The following is a 26,770-nucleotide window of genomic DNA, read 5'->3' as shown; positions in this document are numbered from 1 at the left end:
TGTTCGCGGAAAATACTTGTTATACAGTGTCTCTCACGCGTATAACCCTCGAATCAATACTTTCTGTAGTATAGGGGCACATTTAACGTTTAATGCTCGTTTTTCGTTACCGTCTTCCGTTATAATCTTCTTTTCTTCCTGCTTCTCATCCTTGTTGATACATCCTGAACGTGATCGCAACAGGCAGCTTTGTTTTTTCACTTTGTATCTCACCATACCGACAGAGCGCTAACTGAAAAACTGGTTAATCGTGTTGTATCATTACGAGCGATTGCGATATTAAGTGTAACGACTCCCGTCGTGTTAATTACAAAGTTTACGTTGTAACCTCTTGGTAGTGTTTTAGAGATTTATTAATAATTTCGGAGATCTTTGATTATTTATTAGTAAATAAGATCTTTGGTAATAATTTATTAATAGATTTAATACTTTACTGATAATTTGGTGATAATTTAGTAGTTTTTTAGTAACCCAGTGATAATTTATTTGTTTTTCAATAATTTAGTGATAATTTAATAGTCTTCCAATGATTTGGTGATAATTTAGTAGTTTTTTAATAAGTTAGTGAGAATTTTGTAGCCTTTGAATAATCTAGTGATAATTTAGCAGTCCTTCAATAATTCAGTGATAATTTAGTAGCCTTTCAATAATGTAGTGATAATTTAGTAGTTTTTCAATAAGTTAGTGATAATTTAGTAGTCTTTTAATAATTCAGTGATAATTTAGTAGCCTTTGAATAATCTAGTGATAATTTAGTAGTCTTTCAATAATTTAATGATAATTTAGTAACCTTTCAATAATGTAGTGATAATTTAGTAGTTTTTCAATAAGTTAGTGATAATTTAGTAGTCTTTTAATAATTCAGTGATAATTTAGTAGTCCTTGAATAATCTAGTGATAATTTAGTAGTCTTTCAATAATTCAGTGATAATTTAGTAGCCTCTCAATAATATAGTGATAATTTAGTAGTCTTTTAATAATCTAATGATAATTTAGTAACCTTTCAATAATTTAGTGATAATTTAGTAAAAATTTAGTAGCTTTTCAAGTATTTGATGATAATTTAATAATTTCTGAATAATTTAATGATAATTTGATACTTTCTTAATAATTGGCTGATAATTTAGTAGTCTCTTAATAATTTAGCGATAATTCAGTTGTCTTCCAATAAATTAATTGTAGTTTAGTAATCTTTTAATACTTTTAATACTTTATATTTAATAGCCTCTCAATAATTTACTATCAGACTAGTAACTTTTGAATAAATTATTAATAATTTATTATTAGTTTAATGGTCTATCAGTAGTTTTGGTAGTGTCCCAATAATCTATTAATAATTTAGTGGCCTCTCAATAATCTATTAATAATTCAGTAATCTCTCAATTATCTATTAATACTTTTGCAGTCTCTCAATAATCTATTAATAGTTTAGAATGCTTTTAGTAATTTATTAACAGTTTAAAACTCTTTTAACAAGATATAATACTAATTTCAATCAACGCACAATCTTCTTTTTATTACCTGTTCGTTAATTGACCGTCTATTAACTGTCCTATTGAAAATATGGATTTCTTACATTTTATGAAAGAATAACTATTCTTCAGTAACTAGTTTCTGTACTAGTTTTATGTTTCATAAAATTATATTTTATTTTTATTTAGTTTTGTTTATTATTATTTTATTTTATTTTTATTTTTATTTAGTTTTATTTCTTTTTATTTCTTTTTATTTTTATTTTATAAAAATACTTTTCTTAAAACACAAACTTCACAAGCTTAATCCAAATAACATTTCGATTCAACAAAAAACTGTTTCCCTCAAAAATTTAGTTCCTCCATTCACATTATGTATTCATTTTCACTCTTCCTACACGAAAGTTCGTTGTCTCCCGTGAATGTAAAAACGAAAATAACGAAATTTGATTACATATTTTTCAGTGGTAACATAAGGAATTTAATTGTAGCGTATTATGTTGATCGGGGTTAAAGTCGAAGGTGAAAGCAGCAGGATTATTTAAAATAATCTTTTACTCCGCAATAATTAAGTTACACGACTTCATGCGTAACGATTGTGCTAGATACTCCAGTGAAATTTCTTCACCTTTCCTTATTTTGTTATAAATATTCCTTGTGCAAGTGGCATTCACATTTTTTCTGTCAACGCCGGTTTCCAATACTTCGCTTATTTTTATATAACACTTTATATACTGGGTGTTATCTGTAACGCTACTCACTATTTTTCTCCCACTTGCAGCTACCTTACGAAAAAAAATTTAGAGCAATATTTGCAGGGTATGAAATGCACAATAAACATTAGCAAAGCAATTTTTGAAAACAGTTTGTTTTCCTAGCAAAGTCAAGGTCACTTCGGGTTTTTTAAGTAGGAACACACATTTTTTTTATTCATAGCATTAGAGGACATCGAGACGAATTCAAAACACATATTACACGATATTTTTATTAACATATTACTCGATTTACAGAAGAGGAAATGTAAAGTACTTAGCTATTGACTTTGGTAGTAAAACCATTATTTGATTCCGAAGAGATTACTGAATGTAAGCACGCGACTAAAATGTAAGAAAAATACACTTTATTTAATTACATGTTCAAAATGTATATCGCCTTTCATCACGTAATATTCCGGTCTTTTACTTCACACTTCCACTTCTGTGAATCGAGTAATATGTTAATAAAAATATCATGTAATATGTAGTTTGAATTCGTCTCGATGTCCTCTAAAGCTATGAATAAAAACAATGTTCCTATTTAAAAAACCTAAGGTGACCTTGACTTTGCTAAGAGAACAAACTGTTTTCAAAATTTGCTTTACTAATATCTATTGTGCACTTCATACCCTGCAAATAATGTCCTAAACTTGTTTTCGTAAGGTGGCTGCAGGTGGGAGAAAAATCGTGAGTAGCGTTACAGGTAACACCCCTATAATTAACTCAAACTATACTGGGATATAAAACGACCCCATCCAATTGAGTTTCAATTTCAACCATTTTATTCTGAAAAATCTTTCATGAAGCACTGGTATTTTTACTTTTTTATCTCAAGAGTGTTCAGCTACAACTTCACCTCTTCACATTGAAACCGAAAGCAGTTTTGAATTTTTCTGTGAAAACCAGTTTTTCAATTTTTTTATCTCTGAACTTTTTTCGTATTCAACGATGAAATTTATTGAGAATGAAATATGCAACTTTCAAGTAACTTTCGAGGAGTATTTGTCATTTTTTTCTAGTTAAAACAGCTTGCAGGGATTATTTGTAATTTTTTTCTAGTTAAAACAACTTGCAAGGATTACTTGTAATTTTTTTCTATTTAAAACATCTTGCAAGGATTATTCGTAATTTTTTTCTAGTTAAAACAATGAGTAGCTTCTTTTTAAGGAAAGCTTTTATGATTGGGGTCTGAAATGTCCCAATGTGCCAATTTATTTTGTTCTGACGAAGTGTGAGCGTTATGGGTTAATTCTCCTCCGTTGTAATTAATTTTGTTCGAAAAATTCTGAGAAATATTATTTTTTAAACAGAGAACGTTCGTGTTTAATAGAATTTATGTTCGTGGTATTTTTAATAATTTCTCAACAGAGATTTTGAGACAATTTATCACAAATTTCGAGACAAATTATTTTTGAAACAATTCACAAAGAGACAAATCATAAATTTTGAAACAATTCACACAGAGACAATTTACCAAATTTTTCTGCAATTCGTTACAAATTCCAATTGCACGATAAGCAATTTAATAATTAGTTGCATATTACTCCATTTAACAAATTAAATATGAAATATAGGGCATACGATACATCCACGGTATCTTCCTCATTCACGAGTCACGGTTCTCTCTTTAAAATCAGATATCTGCTTCTCTTTTCAAACATGAGAGTCGCTAATTATCTACAGCAGTACGCATGAAGTAGTGCTTAAAAAATGTCTATAAATCGATAAACTACTGGCACGGATCCGATAGAAATAAAACAATAGTAAATGACAGTGATAATTTAAAAGAAGTTGAAACTTTACAAGTTTGACCTAAAATTCCATCTCCTTTGATATTGCTTTTCTGTATCTTCTCCTATTTCGTGTCCTTTGAATTTCTACCCTCTTTGGTTCTAACTTTTGCGATTCTACTTTTTTTACCCCTTTTAGTACTACTTCTTTGATTTTAACACTTTACTTCTATTTTTTCTTCAAAGTTTAGGTTGTTTGACTGCAAGAGCCTTTTAAGATTTAAGCTCGGTCAGTTGTAACTTTTGGAATTCACCCTCTTTGATTTTTTCTTCTTTAATCCTTCTTGTAGTTTACTTTTTTATCATTTGATACTATCTTCTTTGATTTTAACACTTTTATCAGTTTTATTTTCTCGGAAAATTTAAGCTTTCTTGATTGTACCTTTTTGGATTTATGTTCGGTGAGTTGTAAGGTTTGGAATTTTACCCTCTTTGATTTTTCCTTCTTTAATTTTCTTTCTGTTCTACTTTCTTTCATCTCTTTTTAACACTATTTTCTTGGAGTTTAACATTTTCAGTACCTCTATTTTTTCTCCAAATTTAAGCTTTGTTGATCGTACCTTTTAAAATATCAGTTCGGTCACTTGTAACCTTTGAATTTCCACCCTCTTTGATTTCTCTTTCTTTGATTTTCTATCTGTCCTACTTCTTTTACCTCTTTCTAATACCATCTTCTTTGACTTAAACACTTCTACTACACCTATTTTTTAACTAAATTTCAGATTGATGATTTGTCAGCTTTTAAAATTTTAATTCGATCAATTACAATGTTTGGAGTTTCACCCTCTTTGATTTCTCCTTCTTTAATTTTCTTTCTGTTCTACTTTCTTTTATCTCTTTTTAATGCTATCTTCTTTGATTTTAACATTTTTACTACCCCTATTTAGCCTTCCAATTACATCTTCCTTAATTGTACTTTTTTCGATTCTACCTCGTTCAATTGTAACTTCTGCAGTTTTACCCTCTGTAATTATACCTTCTTTAATTCTTCTATTCTACTTTTTTTTAGCTCTTTTTAATATTATCTTCTTTGATTTTAACTCTTTTACTACCCCTATTTTATCTTCGAATTTTATTTCGTTTCATTGTACTTTTTTAAACTCTACCTCATTCAATTGTAACTTTTGCAATTTTACCCTCTGGGATTTTTACTTTTTCAATTCTCCTCTTATTCTTCTTTATTCAATTCCATTTTCTTTATCGTACTTCAGTTCTATTTCATTAAATTTTATTTTCTTTGATTCTGTTTTAGTCGATTTTTTTTTTTTTTTTTTTTGTTGTATTTTATTCAATTTTATTTTCTTTCATTCGGTTGTAGTCAATATTATTTTGTTTGATTTTGTTTTTGTTTGAGTCAATTTTATTTTCTCTGATTTTGTTTTAGTTAATTTTTTATTTTCTTTCATTTCTTTCATTCTGGTTTAATCAATTTTATGTTTTTTAATTGTAGTTTATTTAATTTTATTTTCTTTAATTCCAGTTTAATCAGTATCATTTTCTTCGATTTTATTTTAGTCAATTTTCTTTGCTTTCCTTCTGTTTTATTCAATTTTATTTTCTTTTGTTCTGTTCTATTCAATTCTCTCTTCGATTTTGTTTCACTCACTTTTATTTTCTTTACTTCTATTTTACACTCTCTTGTTCAACCTTCTGCAACTTCACATTCTTCGATTTTTCCTTCTTTAACCAGCTTTTTGTACCTGAACAATAAACGCAAAAGAAATGTAAATTAGATAGACACCAAAGTTCGTGCGAGACAATCGAAGGAAACGATAGATTTCGTTCAAGTCGAGGGCGCAGACAGCACCCATCGTTTAACTAAGCAATCACCGTACAATTTTCTCCGGTCAATTAAGTTCGCCAATGACAGAAGTGTATAATTTGCAGTATAGGAAACGTGTAGGTGCTTTCTCCGGCTAGAACTTTACTAACTGCAATCTGGGCGATAGCTCAGTAATATAATACCTCACTGATTCAAAGATTTAAGATCAAACTTTGAGAGGACAAAAGAACATTTTTAATTTATTGATATTTTTCATTGTTTATTATTGACTTTCTAATATTAACCCTTGTTAATTACCGATTTTTTAATATTAACTCTTGTTAATTACTACAAAATATGATTTCAGCCCTTAACTTTGAGGGCTATTTTCACCCCTTCAATGTGAACGATAGCCAATAAAAAAATACATGTCAAATATTTTCTTGAGAACTATCTTTCACATAAGTTTCATTAAAATCGTTGTGTCCTGATTCGATATGTTTCCTTGTTAGTTCTGATAATTGATAATCCTGGTATAGTTTCACAAACAGAAAAAAAACAAATATACACAGGGTACAATTGAAACGACAGTGAATTTACATGAAAAAATAAAAGAAAAATATACAATACAATTTTTCCTCGTCGCTGCATTTTAAAAAAAAACTGAGTTTGTACAGTGCGAACTGTAAAAAAAATTTGTTCACATAAAATGCAGCAACTTTTACTCCGAGAATTAATGAATGTTATTAAATAAATAAATCTAAAATACTACTAAAGTTCGTTATCATTTTTCATAGCATTATTAGTGATACTAAAACCTAATCAAGTAATGTAAAATAATAAACTTATTTTAAAAATATTAATAAGTATAATTATTGTGTTATATTTGTTTATTGCAAAATTAAGAAATTTGTTAATTTTATTATTTTACACTGTGAACGTTTTTAAAAGTACTTAAAAATGTTCAAATTCAATTTCCATTAAAAGTTATGTAACAAATTTTATTCCATAATTTTTATTTACTTTTCCACGATGATTCAGCCATTTTTACCATTTCAAAAATACCCTGTATGTAAATTACATTCTGTATATAAATAAAAAAAAGAAAAATTAAAATTTAATAAATTTTATTCAAGTCAATAATAACTTAAAATTTGTTAGACAACGTTATTTATAAGAGTAGAAAACTCGTACACGAGTTAACAGACGTACTTCACAGCAAATATCCGAAGGCCAGTGAATGCCAAATTGCACGGTCTATTGGATTATCGTCATTACTTCGTTCACAGAATTTCCAAACGGAGATTAGCCGGTACAGCAGTTGATAGTGGTAATTAAAGTCACCGAGAGAAGTTAATCTTCCAGCTGGTTCCTCGAACGGGGCGCAGTAATTGTGACCGTTTGATTACTTCCAATTAAGTGTACTACAATAACCAGTGAACAAGTTCATAACCATAATTCATAAACTGTCGACATATTTGTTGGAAATGATTATTCCAAAAATTTTGGCTTTTGATGTGGAGAGCAAGATTATGGTACCCAGATATTTCAACCCCTTATCCCATACGTGACTCACGCTTTAACGTGACTTCAACATATGACTTCTTACTCAAGTTAATACGTTTTTATTTGGAGTTCAGTTATAATTTTCATCGTCAAGGATTGCTGTATACAAAATTGACATCACATTTCAACCTTTTTTTAAATATTGTAGCTTTAGTTCCGACACATTACAGATTATCAAGGTTCAAACGCACTCACAGTTCAAATGTGATCACATGTGATACTTTGATCTTGCTTAAATACTCTTCAACTTGAAATTTAGGTGCAACTATAATTTCGTAAATTTAGTCAAGTATCCGAATATAAAATACATTTTAATTTTCTTTGAATAGTCTTGATGCATCTGGTAAATAAATTGTACAGCAAGGTTAACTCCTTAACCTATAATTTTCTAGACAGTCGCGCTATGCACACCTAATTATTGCTACAACGTTAACACAATTGAAGAATATTAAAATGTTAGGCAAGTTTGCCTTCAGATCCTTGATGATACAAATTGAAATTAGCATTGAAGACAATATTGAATTGCAGTAAAAATACGAGTCTGGTTTATCACATTCCACTTGCAGTGCCACATATGTGACATGTAGGGTAAAGTGTTAACCCATCGCATGGTTTAAATCAATCTTATGGTATATGCTTAAACAATAATTTAAAATCCTTAAAATCCTCTTAAACAATAATTTTAAAAAGTGTTAACTATAGTTAACATCCAAATATTTGTTGCATAAAAAATATGACAGACTCAATAGCAGCTGCCTGCATTCAAAACTAACATAACGCCTTCTATATGCCCAAACAATAATTTACAATTCTATGGTTAACACCCGAAAACTTGCATAAAAAATGTAGCAGACTCAAGTAATCGCAGCTGCCCGTATTCAAGAAGAATAACGAGTAAGGAAAAGCAAAAGAGTAAAAGTGGAATGCACAATAGCCGAACAGAATGAGAACTCATCCAGAAGCTCTTCCCAGGACAATCGGACGAAATTGTGGTCGAAAAAGGCCGGGTGTTTCCTCGGGAGGGGACGAAGAGCAACAGAAACCCTCGTCACGTAACCTTCCTTCGATCCAGCCTAAAGGAAATAAAGGTTTTTACGGTGTTGCATTGCCAATGATAACTGTCATGGCTGGTGCAGCAGCCCTCCAGTAATTTCGGTAGGGAAAGATGCCAAAAGTGTTCGAACGAACGTGCAATATTTCCGCGAGGAACAGAAGATGCCACGATAAGACGGACACGTATATCTTCCCCGGGAGAAAAAACGCTGTCTGGACCGGAAGAATTATGCAAACGTTTTGTACTCCCCGTGGATGACTTTCGTGTCGGGGTTGCAACAGATTTTTCAAGATTGCTTGTTATACCACTCGGCTTCGAGTGCTCGTTCACTTTTCAAGGATTTACTCTTTCACGGTGCAAGTATGGTTTCTGTGCATACATTTTGTGATAGGTGGTTTTGGTTTAGAACGATTATGGGCAGCGGTGGTCTGCTGAAGAGCTTGCGGGCAATCGAAGTGCTCGGAACGTGAAGGAATGGTAGGGGCGGGGAGAATTTCACGTTTCTACATTGAGGAATTTAGAGATTTGAGAAATTTGAGAAACTTGAAAAATTTGAGAAATCTGAGAATTTGAAAATTTTAAAAAATTAAAAAATTTAAAAAGCTTAGATATTTGACCAGTTTAAGAAATCTAAAAAAATTTCAAAAATTACAAATTTTAAATTTGAGAGCTTTCTAATGAATATAAAATTGAGAAATTAATATTTGCAGCAGAGTCGGTAAGATCTGTTCTTCTAATTTTTTCACAAAAGTTTAAAAAATATGTGAGAACAAACGATTCAAAAAATTAGCTGCCACTTCAAATGCAAGTGGAGTACTTTCTGCAACCTCTACAAGTCACTCTGACTGTAGAGCTCTCACACTTCAACTCTTTCACGTTTTTTCCTCTCTTTTCTGTAACCTTTCCAAATTCTAGAATACACGATGTGTGTTTTTTTTAAAAAAGATGCCTCTTTGATCTCACGTTCCATTTAAACTGTAACTAAATACTTCTCACTTTAAATCGGAGAGCGAGTGAAAATATTTAAAGTTTTTAGTATAGAGAATTTTTAATTAAATATATATGTGTAAATTTAATATTGTTATATCTGACGTGTTGATTTCAAGTGTGAATTTAATGAAGGTAAATGGAGATACAAAAATTTTAGTGTTATTAATTGTACATTATTAATTCTAACCATTTTTAAGAGATCTTTTAATTCTTAAATTATGATAAATAAATATTTTCTATTCCAAAAATTTGATTAGAGAAAAATTTAGAAGATTTTGTGAAGGTACAATAGAAGAATGTAATTATAAAAGACAAGATATATGTACGATTTATAATTTCATTAATTATACTGCGAGTCAATTATGATTAATTAATTTTTATTCTTTTTAATGATGTATAGTAATGTATATTATTCTGTGTCGGACTATTTGTTTGTATTTTTACTATAATTTCTATTTGTATTTTGAAGTTTCTATATGTATTGGGTATTTGCAATTTGTTTGATTTTTAAAGACGACATTTTTGAATTTTGGAATTTAGTAATTTTGGAAATTTGAAAATTTTGGAATTTAGTAATTTAAAAAATTTGATAATTTTGGAAATTTGGAAACTTTCAAATTTGGAAATTTTGGAATTTGGGGAATTTGGGAAATTTGCGATATAGAGATTTTGGTGTTTGGAGAATTTGGAATTTGGTGAATTTGGAATTTAGGGAATTTGGTATTTGGGGAATTTGGAATTTGGGGAATTTGGAATTTGGGGAATTTGGTATTTGGGGAATTTGGAATTTGGGAAATTTGGAATTTGGGGAATTTGGGGAATTTGGAATTTGGGGAATTTGGTATTTGGGGAATTTGGAATTTGGTATTTGGGGAATTTGGAATTTGGGGAATTTGGAATTTGGGGAATTTGGAATTTGGGGAATTTGGAATTTGAGGAATTTGGGGAATTTGGAATTTGGGGAATTTGGGGAATTTGGAATTTGGGGAATTTGGAATTTGGGGAATTTGGTATTTGGGGAATTTGGAATTTGGGGAATTTGGAATTTGGGGAATTTAGAATTTGGGGAATTTTAAATTTGGGGAATTTGGAATTTTGGAAATTGCAGTCCGGAAAATTTGGAATTTGGTTATTTTGGAATTTGGTAATTTTTGGATTTGAAAATTTTGGATTTTGGAAATTTGGAAATTTTAATATTTGAAAAACCACACGTTTAAATGTAAATTAAAAATTTTGTAATCTAACAATTTGGAGATTTTGTACTTTATTTGAAGATTGTACTTCCAACGTAAAGCCGCAAGTCACTACTACCATCCTTCGTAACTCTTCGCTGCAGCGCACAAATACAGTAGGCATGCAAAAGTTTTGAACGCTGCTGTACCTTCCGAAAGCTGTATCCGTATCTAATTATTTCTCCATGTAATTATTCTCGCTGGACGAGTCTACATCGTATACATTTCACTGTCTCCTTGGGTGGTTCGATCATGAACGATTAACCCCGTACAAGGGTGCTGTTGTGTTCGTTGTACACGAGATAGCTGGAACCGTGCCAAGACTTCAACAGTCTCATTCAGGTCGAGTTGCTCTGGGATATGTACCACGTTCAATAACAAGTTGCCGACGTTGCTGTTGGAGAGATTCTAATTTTTTGCAGAAAAGAAGGAAACGCTTTTCTTCTGTATTTTTTTCCGTGTGTGTCCATGTGCGTTCAAAGTTACAGCTTTACTCGATGCGCTTAGGCAGTGTTTAAGCTGTGAACAATGTGCAAACTGGAGTGAATACACGCGGCTCGGTTACTGGAACATGTTCCCCTTTAAACCGGGATTATTTTTTTTTCTACCCGTATGCATGTCACAATGTTCCCTTGGAATGTTTGACCGACTTAAATCTTCCTTGAAGAACGAGGACTAATTATCTTTTGCTAGAAGGCCGTTGTCGAGAAAATTTTTAGAAATTCTTCTTGGACCTCGTTAAAATTTTATTGTGTGATGGATGGAAAGAATCTGGCGGATTGCTGTAATTTTGATTTCGAAATGAGAGAATGCTGATTAACTGTTGAATTTTTTGTATTTGTATATGGTGAACTTATTAAAAGATGTTAATTTTCTTCTTCAATTCATGAACGTTTATATGGATTTTATGAACGTAATTCAATTTTATTATGAATTTATTAATATTAATTATAAAACCTATATCTAAACTAACCTAATTTATACTTATCTTAACTTGTACCCAGTTAAGTATAGGTTAGGTCTGATTAAGCATAGTTACACGAATACTAGGTCGGTTTAGTCATAGGTTAGATCTAAGTTAGGTGGAGTTAGTCTAAGCCAGTTGGGTTAGGTCTAGATTAAATTGGGTTAGATTGGGATAGATCTAGATTAAATTGGGTTAGATTGGGTTAGATCCATATAAAATCGAGTTACGTTAGAGTTAGATTCAATTAGATCTATATTAGATAGTATAAGTTAGATCAGATTAGATCTTATTAGGCATAGGTTAGGTCGTCTTAGATATAGGTTAGGTTGGGTTAGGTCTAGGTTAGGTTTAGGTTAGATTAAGTTAGGTGTAGGTTGGGCCTAGATTAGGTGCGTGTTAGACCCTGGTTAGGGGTGGGTTATATTTAGGTTAGGTCTTAGTTAGATCTGATTAGGTATCAGTTAGGTTAGGATAGTTCTGTTGGAAAATGCAAAAATCCGTTTATAGGCATTTCAGAAAATTGTCAACATCTAAAATACTCGTCTCTTTAAACATTATCATAGTTTATGTGTAACTCTAAATTAATAAATTAATCATTATTGGAATATAGTGAACATATCATCTCTAATGTATGTCTAGTAAATTTAAGACGAGTATCTTATATGTAAAAGAAATTGGCAGCTGCGCCAGTCGCGTTTCCGGCGGCCGCCTTCTTGTGAGATGCGTTCCGACTACGCGACGGGAAAGAATCGTGCATTCATGCGAATGGAGTTTAATTTTGTACTTATGCAATACAAAAATGCATAGTTTTTGCATTTCGTTATTTCACCGTAATTCTATTTTGTTATTCGAATCCATTCATACTAGTTCGTATTCCTTGAAAGGAAGAAGTATTATTGCATGAATAATGTATACTGACAAGTTTAATTTGAATAGAAATTTACGAATATTGCGAAAATTTTAACGTTATTAATACTTATAAATATTGTTGGAGCGTTGTTGGATACTATACTGTGGTGATATGGAAAACATGTTTACTATAAAGTTGAATTTTTAAGCTGCACAAACTGTATGCTTCTAAGCTTTAAGCACTTGACCGAAAGGTCACGGTCTCGGTTTATCCTTAACGAGCATTACTGCTCATCATTTGCGTTGCGTGTTGCTTTTGATTATAAATGTCACGCTATCAAGTTTCGTTTCTGAGTGATGCAATTATCAGATAAAAGATTGAGATGCAAATTGAAAGCATGTGTCTATTTACTTTGAATGTGTTACTTACGCATAATTAATTATTACTTTTTCAGCTTAATTACATTTTGTTTTAATTAAAAATTAGGTACAATTTTATGGATGTCATAATTTTAATTTAATTTAATAGAGTTTAAACTTCACACTTTTCAGTTTTTATGAGAATTTATTTATAAATTAATTTACTAATTAGTAAAATTAAGCTTAAACTTATATTATTATTAAAATTGTGAAATTATGTACACCTAAATAAATGTGTACTATTAATACATAATATTGCATATTAATATTTATTAATATGAATAATATTAATATTAATATTTATATAAATATACATATTAATAATTATTTACTTGTATATAATTTATAATATATGTATATACAATAATTACAATAATTCTACATATGTATACACTTATATTGTTAATATATAAATATTATAAATTATGAAAATAATTATTAAATAATTATAATAATTAATGTCCAAAAAAATGAATAAATTTCAAGAAATAAAAATTTATACATTAAATACATGAAACTTTGAATAATTAATTAATAACAAAATATTATGACTTTTTGTTTCAGGGGACTCTTTGCAATGTACTCCTTTGGACCGAGCATACAAAAGCAAAGTTTTAGGACATTATCCGGTCTCTGTACCATGGAACCCTTTCGACGAACACGCTGTCTGCATGGTATGCTAAAAAACATTTAATTTACTTAATATAATTCAACAATTCAAAAGCACAAGTTTTGGGGAATATATATATTTTGATGAACCCATTGCTTACTTCGATATTATGCTAAAATCAACGTGGAAAATTCCAGTTTATATTTTGGCTTTCAATAAATCTGTTGCTAAGCTTGAAATTTCAAAATTTCAATAGGAAATACTTTAGAAGTTGCATGGTTCACTTCAAATGGGTCACCCAGTATACATTCCGCAATCAACGGTGTACACGTTATCGTCCCAGTTGCGGATGAAAAAAAAGAAAAAAAATTGTGTCATATGTGTGCATATGTATGTGTGTACAGCAACGTGTCTGTGTTCATTAGATATTCAATCTTTTGCAGCTCTGCTTACCGAGCGGCCTGAGATTCCGAACACAGAAACACTCTGTAGAACCGACGTTCCACTCGTTCGTACTTACCAAGGAAGACGGTCACAGAACGTACGGGTTCAGCCTTGTTTTCTACGAGGAGTGCCGGAATCGAAAGATATGCGCGGCTATGCAAACCCTGCAGGCGATGCATATCACGGAACTGAGCAGCGGTCAAAACGGTACACCACCAACGTGAGTCGTCTTCTAACTTTGTTTATCTCCCTGTATCTTCTCTTGGTACACTGTCGCCTCCAGGCTATCTCCAAATATTTATTACGTCTTGTATATAAACCGGTGGATTTAAAAAAGTTGAGAATCTGATGCGACTACATCACAATACAATAAATCATACAACATACCAAATTGGTGCTTCAAGCTTACAGAAATGGCTGTACTCTTCATTTCTAATCTCTAAAAATTGTCAAAGTTCCCAAAACGTAGAAAAGAAAACGACGAAAACGACAGAACATAAACAAACAAAACCTAACAGTAGGTGGGAATGCAAGGATGATACTTTGTTTGATTTTTTGTTATGAAACCATTTCCAACGTATTGATGTCATTTTCTCGGTAAAAATGAAACCTAACACGACGTATTTCTGTAGTAAAATTCGCGGTAAACGAACGAATAGCACGTCGGGTAACTTCGTATCCCTTCGATGCTGTTCGGGTAATCATATGATACGTGTGTATTACAATTTCGGTTGGCGGTCGCCGAAGTGTTTCTATTCGTTCGAAAAAGATGATAGATGTTATAATAAATTCTTGATATCAGCGAATCTTATTTTTCCTGTATTATTGCATACTGGAATTTCCAAACATTTTCTGTAACTGTAAATCATAAATATCTTTAAAAGCACATCTTTTCAATACAGCATTTTCTGACATTTATTTATGTGAACTCTTTTCATCTTCTTGGCCATAGTAATACATAATATAAGTTTGAACGAACCTTTCTAAAAACACTGTATACAGGGAGTGGAAACATTATCATTTTAAATAGCTTGTTTCTGATGTTATTAATAAATGTTTTAGATACAAATCAATTAAAAAATTGTAGTTCTTAATTAAATTCAACAAGTTTCAATTAATAATTGTACATTAATTATTAGCTAATCATCAAATTAAAGCTATCCATCAAAATTAATATTAATCTTTAATATGGCAAGTTCGAATTAAAAATTTAATTTTAACTTTCAATTACAAAATCGCTAGAATGATTTCAATTTAATTCTTAATTAAAGATTCGGTTAAAAATGAATCTTCAATTGTAGATGGACTGAAATGAAGAATTTAATTATCTGAAACCCTATAATCTTTTCATTTCGTCGCGACTGATCTGAGGTCGATGTCCATCATGCTTCATTTTTAGAGTTCATCACAGACTAGCGTGCAACGACGTGTAATGCGTGAAAGTCTCTAATATGATTACATTTTCAGGGTAAGGAAAGGCCAGGATGGACATAACACGCGATCGTTGCCACGGCATTTCAAGCTATCAGCGCATTCACCGAGCGCTGCGTTAGGCTACTATGACTCTACCAAAGACAAGCTGCTAGTGACTAAATCGATATCTTTGCTATGCCAGCAGCCTTACCTTCATGCCGCGAAAACGTTCCTCACTAATCTCTACAAGTAAGTAAACCTCCTAGATTATCATCTTAACGACGTGCCATTGTCGTCTGGCTTGATAATGTGGAAAACCGTTCTGAGAGACGACGTTCATCATCAACAGGACTTTCAGACTGAAGCAGCTGCTAACACTAGATGCTACCATACATTAAATACTAACACGGAACTACCGTTCTGAAAGTTTTACAATTTGGGTTGTGCAGATTAAAAAGTGTATATATGTATATGAAAATTTAAGTTCTTTAGAGTATCACTTTTTGTTAATTAAAAATAACTATTTCTATAGAAATAGATACATATTACTAATTGTAATGACCTTGAAAATGTTAGGAACAATGTTCTCAGTTATTTTTCTATTACATATTCTGTATGCTATAGCTAATGTGTGAATGAATGAAATACATTTGATCCTATTATGCTTGAACTCTAAAGTATACTTGAATATATTATATTAGGGATACTAAGAAAAAACAAACTGAGTATAGTAGTTGTATGTTGTGAACTATTGTATATTATAAATTTTACTTTAGTTAAATTATTGAAGTTAAATTTATAAAGTAAGGTAGATTATAAATTAATTGATTTGTACTTGTTTTCAGATGTGTTCCTAGACATCCAGGACCTGGTCTTAGTTTAGAATCCTACGTATACAGTCTCCTTTACAACGTACCGGTACCATTGCCTGGAAAGTCGTTAAAGTTCTTTGTTCCCAACGATGAACCGGCAAAATCACCATTGGAATTGGTGATACATCAGCCAACACCATCGCAGGAGTTACCGATGTTAGATTACCCCCTGAAAGATATGTTCACATGGCTTGGCGCTGATTGCGTTATTCAGTTGTTCACGTGTGTGTTATTGGAGAATCAAGTGTTGCTTAGGAGCTCAGATTTCCATAAGTTGATGGTGGTGTCCGAGTGTATAACAGCGCTTCTCTTTCCATTTTCTTGGCAACATGTATACGTGCCGATATTGCCCGCCAGTTTACATCATTTCTTGGACGCGCCTGTGCCATTTATAATGGGCTTGCACGCGCAAAGCGAGGGCGGTGTACTGAAAATTGCTAGCGAAGTGAGTGTTATCTCCTTCCAATTTGATGGTTATTAAATTTTCTTTCTGAAAATAGCCGTTAATCGAATTTATTGTGAAAAGAAATAATTACCGTCTCGCTATATGGCCATGATTGAGGTTCTAAGCGCGGGAAACATCGTGGAAAAGATTTATTATATAATATTAATATACTATAGAATAATTAGACATTGTACAATATTGTTTTGTTATGTGACCACGGATGAATTATGAACTAGAACTAAGCTTTTAACTTTCTTAGATTTTTAATTAAAAAATTTGGAAATATGTATGAAAGTACGTTTGCTGATCAGGCCATATAAATAGAAACCTTATAGTGAGACTGCATTTTATACCGTAAAAAGATTATTAAAAGTACAAAAAATAATTGTCATATTCGTAGTTTAAATAAATGTTAGTTTCTGCTGGAACATTTATTTTAATTCAGAGTAAAGTGTTAATTTTATAACTTATAACTCATAACTTTATAAATTTTTGACATTACATTTTTTAATTACAGGCAAATCTTTGTTATGTAGATATAGATAAGCAAAGTAGTCAATTTCCAGAAGAGTTACCCGTATTTCCTCATAAGATGCAATTCATTTCTGAAATTAGAGCTCTCTTAAACAAGTACAAAGTACCACTTACAGGAAAGTAAGTTCAAACATTATCCTATTCGGCTTCTCTTCTTCGTTTGATATACATTTCTGAATTAAACTTTCTTCCAGGACTGATAATATGGTCATAAATCATTATAACGGCGACATCATGACAAGTAGTTTGACGCTTCCTGGTTCTGGATTCCATCTTCCTCGAAGAAAACATTCGTTACATGACGTATTGGATTGGGATCGGCCGGAACCGACTCCGCAATCTGACACTTTGCAGAGGATAGTAGATATCGTTAAAAGGACAGGTATATTCTGATTAACAAAAATACCAAAACAAGTTTTCTTCACTTCCAACAGAACTACGATTATTTAACTACTTTTCTTACATCTATACATGTACTTACATCTTACATCTATATATATATAACAATATCTTATGAAATATGCAATATGTTATGTTAAAAAAAAAACTTTTTTTAGGGGTAAACGTAGAAGATATTGAGTCGGTTGAAGATAATAATGTTAAGGAACAAATACTCACGCCTCAGGAAGAGTACCAGGAGATGCTTATGTTCAATAATGCCATTAGAGAGATTTTTTTGAATCGTTTTGTACAGATTTTTTCTAGCTATGAACATTTCGTTATTCAGCCAAGCCAGGTACGATATATTATTTGTGTAATTCATGTCGTATCACAAAACTGTATTAAAAAAAAATAATTTTGTTTTGCAGGATAAGGACGAGTGGCTAAATAACAGGGATAGTATGCATGTTTTTGATAAAGCCACATTTTTATCCGATCAACCCACGCAGCATTTGCCATTTCTGTCGAGATTCCTGGAAACACAAATGTTTGCTTCTCTGGTCGATAGCAAAGTTATGTCAACGTGGAGTGAGTTAGACTTCAACATACGGGTTTTTGATCAAAGAATTTCTCTCTTAAGGTAAGTACAGGCAAATAAAAATATTAAATAATCTTTTTAAAATCGATTAATAACATTACACCATAATCTTTCTACAGTGTTTACTATTTTTATTTGTTACAGAAAAAAAGTTGGCGAGGGTATCATACGGTCAACACGTTACGAGCCGTGTTCTAGTATAGAAGAGTCCCAGAAAGTTTTGGAGCAAAGATTAACGAATGTGGATTTTGAAACAAACCCACCCACAGAGATTCTTCCTCATAGAGCGGCGTATTTTAGAAGTTTCCCGCTGCTAGACATCGTTGCTTTAAACAAGGAACCGGCTCAAAGGTATATATTTGAGTGTAAAAACATTAACATTTATAAAACAGATATTCTTATACTAAATTGAAAAATATTGACATTTATTGTTCTTTTTCCTGCTTACGTGTAGTATACTTCGGTAAGAAATTGAACAACATTACGCATGTGTAATAAGTTTGTATAAATATATTACTATCCCTTATTTTGTTATAGTTTAGAAAAATCTTTGAAATAGAATTTACAACTTATCTTTGTTAGTTACTGAAGCTTAATTAATGTAAAAAAAATTAGTTTTTATTGATTTGAGAATATTGTAAGTCAGTATTATTTTTATTCTCTTGTATGTTATGTAACTATATTTTTAAGGATTTTAAAAATAATTCTAATTAACATTTTATACTTAACAGTAGTCGAAGAGGACAGACTCAATGGAAGTATAAAATGAAATCTATGGACTCGAACGGTAAAACAACGGCACCTCAAGAAACTCAATCGCCTCGACCACAAACCAAGCTCTCAGCAGACATGAGTCCAGCCTTGATAGCGCAAGCTAACTGGACGTTTGTTGAAAAATTGCTCAAGGTACAATCAAGAAACAGAAATCCGTCGATTAAACATATGAGAATATTATAGAATATATTTTTCTGAGATTTATAATTTATTTAAAAAATTAGAAATGTGTTGTCGAAAAATGGTATATTCATTTACTATGAAGCTATCCCCAGTAACAAGAAAATACGTTAAATTTACGTTTTCCTATTTTAAGGATTGCAAGTCAAAAACAAAAAGAATGTTAGTAGAGAAGATGGGTTCTGAAGCTGTTGCATTAGGTCATGGTGGAGAATCGTTATCCGACGTGGAAGAAAATACGTTGGTCGCCAGTTTGTGTGATCTTTTGGAACGAGTTTGGAGTCACGGATTGCAAAATAAGCAAGGAAAAAGCGCTCTTTGGTCACACCTTACCATGTATCAAGCACTGGAAGAGTGTAACGATCCGAGTAAACCCATAGATCCTAATTTTCTTTCTCCTGGTAAGTGAAAGTTTGTTAGTTCTCATCAAATATTGCTGCACAATCATGTTTCATTTTCGAGAACACAAAGATTATTGAATTTTATGATATTTGGAAATGCAGCGTTAGCGTGGTGCGTGCTGCGGAAACGACTCGATTGTACGTGTCTTATTTTATTTCAAATAAAGTGTTAAAAAAGTAGAGATTAGTTTCTGATACGTAGATACTCTGCACTGTATTAGTTGTAAGTGACACATTATGGATAAATAATTATTTAAATCATTCTACATGTTTATTGCTGAACTGCATCATATTTCAACAAGTATGTTTGGCTGCTTAGAAACTATTTATTTTTCACAATTACATATTCTACTGCTGTTAAGTATTATTTATAAATACAGTACATATTCGGTAGAGTTTTATTTTGTAAAAATAAAATTATCATTACATTTCTTTGCACAAATTTATTTTATTTAAATTATAATGTTCATTTGAATCCATTATTTTGTGTTCATAGTCATGTTATAACTCGAAAAGTTCTATTCTTAACTATTCTTGTTCAAAAATACTTTGCTGCAAAAGTTTTTATTAGTTCAGTTCTACTATTCCTTTATAAAATTATAATTTTATATCTAATGTTACTTTTTGAGTCGTAACATTCTGTTAAATACATAGTAGTTTCTTTTTCAGTTGATTTTTATTTGTATTTCATTTTCTTTTCGCTACTAGCCAAGAAATCTACAAATAGTTTTTTTGGATTACCGGACCGTTTAATTTCCACCTTAAAGGGCAGAAATATTTTTGAAATTGCTTCTTATATCAAGGAGAATTTTAATGGTAAGCCTTGACATTGGCTTGCCACAAAAGAAATCCATTAGCGTTTATTCTAACAATACATTTGAAATTTTACATAGACATCAAAAACCGCATGGGTGTTGAGAGTAAAAATCTTTTTATGCATACATATTTAAATCAGAGTTAATCTAAAATTCATTTATTTATGTATTTTCATTACAAAATATCATTGCTCAAAAGCTATGTATTACAAATTACATTTATCATGCCAGGATACAATGTTTGGAAAATTAGCATGTATAATGTGATCGTATACCATAAAAGAAGAGTGTACTTTGTGATTTGTTTACAAAGTGCATGCGTTATGTTTTTGTTCAAAGCATGGCGTTATTATTTGCATGCATTTATGGAAATACTTTTTCAACTGTGTGAAGGATAAATATTCTTTAAGTTTCCTATCTAATTTGGTTCTTTTTATGGATAGATCTACCAAATTTGGCATTGGAAATTGATTCACCTACACGTGGGACAGATAAACATAAATCTCCTGGAGATAGGAAAATTGGTCCTGAACATCTGAGGCCTTTACCTGACTCTTTGCTTTTTGATATCCGAAACGTGCAAGCCATGACCGATATCAAAACCCACATTGGATATGCTAGAGCTTGGGTTCGATTGGCACTTGAGAAGAAACTCCTTTCTCGTCATTTGAAAACTCTGTTGTCAGATACCAGGTTATTAAGGTTAGTCCATAAACCCTTAATAAACTACATATTTTATATGTCATTTAAAGTTATTTTGACTCCTTTGTTACTTTTTAGAAGTCAATACAAGCGTTCTGCTTTTTTACGTTGTGAAGAAGAAAAGGAACAGTTTCTTTATCATCTTCTGACATTGAATGCAGTTGATTATTTCTGTTTCACTAATAATTATCCGACCACGAAACTGCCATATAGGGTGGTTATATTTCCTAGTCGAAAAGCAAGTGCAGCTACCACTTCAGCTAACAGTTGGATTGCTATCTCAGGCACTTTGTGTGAAACAAACCCTGTTCCGATTCCCAAGGGAGCATTGGAATTTGTGTTTCATGTACGTTCTTAGCCAACATACTAAATGTTGTTCAAATATAAGTATTTCATAACCTTATAATTATTGTTTTAGCACAAAAATTTGGGAGTACTTTCTACATTACGTATAGGTCATGACAATACAGGTCTTTCACCTAAATGGATGGTGGAACATGTTGTAGTAAGAAACGAAGTCACAGGGCATACGTTCAAATTTCCTTGTGGTAGATGGCTTGGTAGAGGCATTGATGATGGTTCTACCGAAAGGTTATTAGTAGGTGCTCTAGTACCTCGTAGTATTGATAGTGAAGAATTAGTTGAGACATGTTCAACACCACCAAGATGTAGATCTCCTAGTATACCTAGACGTCCAATATTATCTCAAGTTGAATTGCAACATATGTTGGGTAAGTCTCACTGAAATATCTTCATTAATTCAAATAATGTAACATAAAAAATAAAGAGTAACATTTAATTATAGGCGAATCTGTAAACGCAATTGTCAAATTTCACTATAGAAGAGAATGTCAAGATGGTTCCTTGACAGCATTGCTTTGTGGCGAGGGAGGTCTTGTACCATCGTTAGAACAAATATTTTTATTTGGATTTAAAAATCAAAGGATATTTGGGAGGAACTTCTATGTGTGGGATTATCTTTGTATGTCATCATTCATATTAATAAAATTTAATTACAAGATATATGTGTATTATGCATACACATAAGTGGGTTATGACAATATTACTTCTAATGGAATATAGTGACATTTCAAATTTTCTTTCCAGTACGCGTGAAGGAAAACTTCGAAATATTTTTGTTGGAGGAAATGGACGAATATTCTCAAAGATTGAACCGAGATAGGAGAGTTCATTCAGCGAACAATCAAAGATTTACAACTCTAAGATGTTACTCTCACCTTATCGATCAGATTAACATGTTCAGTCAAACTCTTGGGAAAGATGGGAAGTTTCAGCTGTTCATTTGCTTAGCAGCGAGGTAAGACATAATTACTTATGCGCTTCCGACATACGTCATTTATGTGTCTACGGGTCTAATCGTTAATTTATACCTCAGAGAGCAGCTCCTTCATTTAATGCTTCGACCCATGAGCGAAGCCCGTTCTACGGCGGATATGTATGAAGAAAATTCCTTTTTAAGGAATGCGACATTATTGAATTTCCTCATTCATATTCTTGAACCATTAAGCGAGTTTCACATTGTTCTTGAAAAGAGTTTAACTCATGGGATTTCTAGTATATGTTAATTTATCATAAACATTCCAGGCGACTAGGTAAGTTATATTACAATAATTGATTTTTCAGATTTTATATTATTATAATTATACTTCTTTACGTAGGATATGTTTCTTCGAAGCGGCACAATTTACCAAATTCTAAATAATATGAAACGAAGAAAAGATAAGCATTATGATATTGAAAAAATGAGTAACTTTGTAAAACCTATCATTAAGAAGTTAAGAGGAATTTAATAATGCAAATGAAGACTGTTACACAAAATGTAAAATAGTCGTTTTTAGATGACAAACTATTTGACAGGAAGTTATTACACGAGTGATAATGGAAGCATAGATCTTGCCCTGTTCTGAAAGCTTACGATATTATGACAATGAGAGTTCAGTGCAAAGATAAACTATCTAATTTGGCCCATCTTGCCGTAGATGTTAGGAAGCAACAGAGAGTTTGTTGAAACAGACGTATCGTGTACCAAAGATGTGATCCTATTAGTTATACTAATTAGTATTATTAATATTGTCATTATTATTAAGGATTTAGTTTTTCTACAATCTTGAACATAAGCCGACAAACACATAAGGAGTGCGCTAACAACGTATATTGCAACAACTAACAAAGTAAACGGAAAGATAACACGAATTTTATATGTTTCATTATTTAATTTTTTAATTGAGTTATAAAAACCATGGACGAATAAAAATTTCTCCTAGAAAATGTAAATAGGAAAGAAATTTATGTTTTATTATTTTTAAATCTCGAATTATTTTAAAAACTATATTGCATTTAAATATTCTATGATATATAATTTTATAATAATTTATCTGTATTATATTATTTTTATTATTTTCTATACGTTGTTTTCTTACACTTGTCAAAAAATGCTTGTACTATTGTCTAATACTCCTTTTTAAGCAACTGTTACGAAACTCTTATTTTTATTAACATAGCTTAAAGTACAAACAATTAAAATTTTATTTCATTACACGCGGTTTATAATTTTCTTTTTTTAATGAAAATTGGAAAACAATCATAATTAAAATTTGAAGTTAAAGTAACATAATACGTTGTGAAAAATATTTAAGTATATATTGAAAAAATGGACCAAAAAACTTGATTATTTGTTAAAAATTTTCAAGCGTGGCAGTTGGTTTTTAACTTGCAGAATACATAGCATCGGTACTGATTGCTCTTTAAGATTTTAATGTACTTGATAACTGGAGTAGATCGATTATTATTAATAATGTTTTGAACAAATAGCTTTCAGAGTACAATTCTACTGCTAGTGTTCCACGAACATTCACAGTTCATAGATAAAAATCGTTCTACCGCATTATTAACTCGTATGTCATTGCGAGCCGTTCGCGTCTGTGTGGCCAAATATAATAATTCATAGCATCGCCTTGCATATAAATCCATGAAAACATTACAAATTTTTAAATCTGAAATATTCATTAATTCAGAATATTTATTTCTTCTTTAATTTAAAAGGCACTGTATATTGTAATATTTTAAGAAAAGATAAAATAGTCATCTGTTAAATCTTATTCCTTAAAATTTTTTGTATTTACTAAGATACAAATTGGATGAGAAACAATATATTAACATGCAGGAAAGTACAGTACACGAAAAAATCTGTTGATTATGTATAATTAGTTGCTTTAAAAAACTACGTGGCATTTTCATCTGTTGAATAATCATGTTTATATTGTTAACAAAATACTAAGGTATGAGAAATACTCGCATAATGATCTGATCTGATCATTCTACGGAAGGGTAGAAAAGTGTGTTTAGTTTCAAGTTATTGTAAATTTTGTTGTTTTAGCAATAACTGACGAATGTTATTTTAAATAGCCAAGGAACGTGTATTGTGATTGTTCTAGACTGAAATAACGCGTAGCACTTTATTTTATTATATTTTTGTTATATTTTATGCGAGGGTTGTGTCGTCATGTTGGAGTTACATTATGTATTCAATTTTTGACGACAAAATTGTACAAATCTAATTTCACCTATTTTATAAAAAATAATGATGTGAAAGGATAAAATATTTTCTTATCAATGTCGTGAGTCATTATAATTTTTCGTAAAAATTGTAATCGAACAAATTTACTGTTTTATTAATTTTAATAGATTCATAATGTCTCTTCTACATGATGTCAACATATGCTTCGATTTGTAATACTCAAAAATAGTTTATGTATAAATTTCAGTTAATGAATTTAAATCATGCCCATTGATCACTATCCATGTTCGGTCGTTCTTCATTATGAAAATTAGATTTACCAAGTTTGTATATAAATGACAAATTACAAAGCTTGATGTAACGTGTAGGATCTTTTACAAGACGACCGTCGTATAACATAATTGTATATATACGAATTGTAAAACAAGATACTGTAATATTGTACAGTAGAATAAAGGATTGTCAAAATAGAAAGGAATTCCTTTGATATTCTGAATAACATTTTGTTACTTGCATAATAATCTGCCATTATTTATCATTTAGTAGAATTTTAACAATTACTAATTTTAATTATTATTATAATATTTAATATTTAATTACCATTTACATTTACTTTTTATATTTAGAGAATAAATAATTATTAATTTAAAATTATAAAGTGTGAGTGTTAATAGAGATTGAAAAATAAAGATATGGAATTATTAAATATGAGAAACTTCCATAAATCTGCTCTTTGTAAATGTGGAGAGAAAGATTTTCTTAAATATATGTCTGGTTTTAAAAGTTGCTTTATTATGCACTGTATATTTTAGAAAGGTGATTCTAGAAACTACATTTGAACGCAAATAACTCTTCTTATAATTGGATTTTATAGTAAAATTTACATAAAAGAGAATAGTTTATTCGGAATATTAATTTTAAAAAGTTGAATGGTACAAAATTGATAAGATCTTGATAAAATCAAAAGCATTCTTAAATTAACTATTCTCGTTTTGCGATGTAATTATTAATAGACATTATAATAAACATTCACAATAAATCATTATTAAATAACGTTTTTCGAAAATGGAACAAGTGGCGCCATCTCTCAGGCCAACAGGGTGAACTACACACTTTTGAAACTGTAGTTTAATTAGTTCTCATCTTCTACCGCTAGATGACGGATTATTACATAAAAATATAGGAATTGTCTCCCTATATTTAAATAATCAATTAACTTTTAACTTTTCAATATAACTAATTTTATTAGAATTGATTATAAATTTAATTTTAATACATGTTCTTGAATTAAGGTTTGATTACAGAATGAATAGTAAACTATTTTGTTTTTAAAATAAAATTGAATATGATCAAACGACGATAGCTTTAAACATTAATCACTTGCTCACAAATAAAAATAGGACTCTTCTTGATCGACAACTTTGCTAACAGAATTCTTCTTGACCGACGACTCTGATGATCATCACAAAAACTTTTAGGTTAATCAGAATTATTTTAAGAATAGTTTAAAATTGAGTAAAATCAATTAAGTTAATAAAATGAACTATATTAATTGAATTGAACCGAAAACGATAATGAGTATGCAAAATCGTTAATTACTCACTTTCTAAGCACAGTCTATGAACTTTTATAATTAAAGAATGGTCAGCAATGCATTATTTACATGATTCGATCATAAAAGTTCATAAATAATGTGCGGGTAACGAGTAATTAATTATTTTGTGTCAGCATTCCGATACGTAAGTACAAGAGCCACCTGTGTCAATTCTGCTGCGCATGCAAAGTGCAATATTTCGGCACTTTGGCGACGCAATATTGTTCCTGAGGCATTTAGAAGCAAATTTCTATTAGGGTTTGATGCGTTTCGATGCCTAATAAAGCCAGAAAATCAATTTTTGTCGAATTCGGTCCAAAACGGTACAGGTGGCGCCCTCTAGCGGCGAGCGGTGGAACTACGAAACACTAAAATTTCTATTTTCTCCGAAATTAGGAAATTTTACGTATTTCTGAGGGTCAGAAATTGTTCTGTAACATCTCTAGAACTTATATAATGCCACAAGAACCTCCTCAGAGCGCTAGAAAAGAAAATACAAAAATAGTCCAACACATGGACTAAAAAATTGGCATCCATCTAGCGGTGAAAGTTGGAACTACAAAAATATAAAAATGCGATTTTCTCGAATATTAGTGAACTTTGAGTACCTGT

At 30.8% G+C, this 26,770-nt stretch overlaps 1 protein-coding gene across 4 annotated transcripts in view; it reads left to right on the top strand.

Moving 5' to 3' along the window:
* Positions 1-25,038, top strand: part of pns (DENN domain containing pinstripe) — a 41,284-nt gene extending 16,246 nt beyond the window's left edge. The window contains exons 2-20 of one of the 4 annotated variants that reach the window (XM_076540646.1): positions 13,422-13,531; positions 13,911-14,131; positions 15,379-15,573; positions 16,170-16,641; positions 17,159-17,295; positions 17,370-17,557; positions 17,733-17,911; positions 17,985-18,196; positions 18,299-18,505; positions 18,886-19,060; positions 19,245-19,509; positions 20,218-20,325; positions 20,768-21,026; positions 21,108-21,372; positions 21,445-21,757; positions 21,832-22,008; positions 22,134-22,344; positions 22,423-22,639; positions 22,706-25,038. In XM_076540646.1, coding sequence (XP_076396761.1) covers positions 13,422-13,531; positions 13,911-14,131; positions 15,379-15,573; positions 16,170-16,641; positions 17,159-17,295; positions 17,370-17,557; positions 17,733-17,911; positions 17,985-18,196; positions 18,299-18,505; positions 18,886-19,060; positions 19,245-19,509; positions 20,218-20,325; positions 20,768-21,026; positions 21,108-21,372; positions 21,445-21,757; positions 21,832-22,008; positions 22,134-22,344; positions 22,423-22,612 — 3,884 coding nt within the window. In that variant the 3' untranslated portion in view covers positions 22,613-22,639; positions 22,706-25,038. Of the gene's footprint in view, positions 1-13,421; positions 13,532-13,910; positions 14,132-15,378; positions 15,574-16,169; positions 16,642-17,158; positions 17,296-17,369; positions 17,558-17,732; positions 17,912-17,984; positions 18,197-18,298; positions 18,506-18,885; positions 19,061-19,244; positions 19,510-19,611; positions 19,648-20,217; positions 20,326-20,767; positions 21,027-21,104; positions 21,373-21,444; positions 21,758-21,831; positions 22,009-22,133; positions 22,345-22,422; positions 22,640-22,705 lie in introns of all 4 variants that reach the window. The other 3 variants (XM_012288710.2, XM_076540647.1, XM_003704763.3) reach the window with 3 other exon arrangements.
* The last annotated feature ends 1,732 nt before the right edge of the window (positions 25,039-26,770 follow it).

This window comes from Megachile rotundata, chromosome 15 (genome assembly GCF_050947335.1).
Source record: "Megachile rotundata isolate GNS110a chromosome 15, iyMegRotu1, whole genome shotgun sequence".
In the NCBI taxonomy this organism is placed as follows: Eukaryota; Metazoa; Arthropoda; class Insecta; order Hymenoptera; family Megachilidae; genus Megachile; species Megachile rotundata.
The sequence above is the reverse complement of the archived record's forward strand: the minus strand, read 5'-3'. Positions and strand labels throughout refer to the sequence as shown.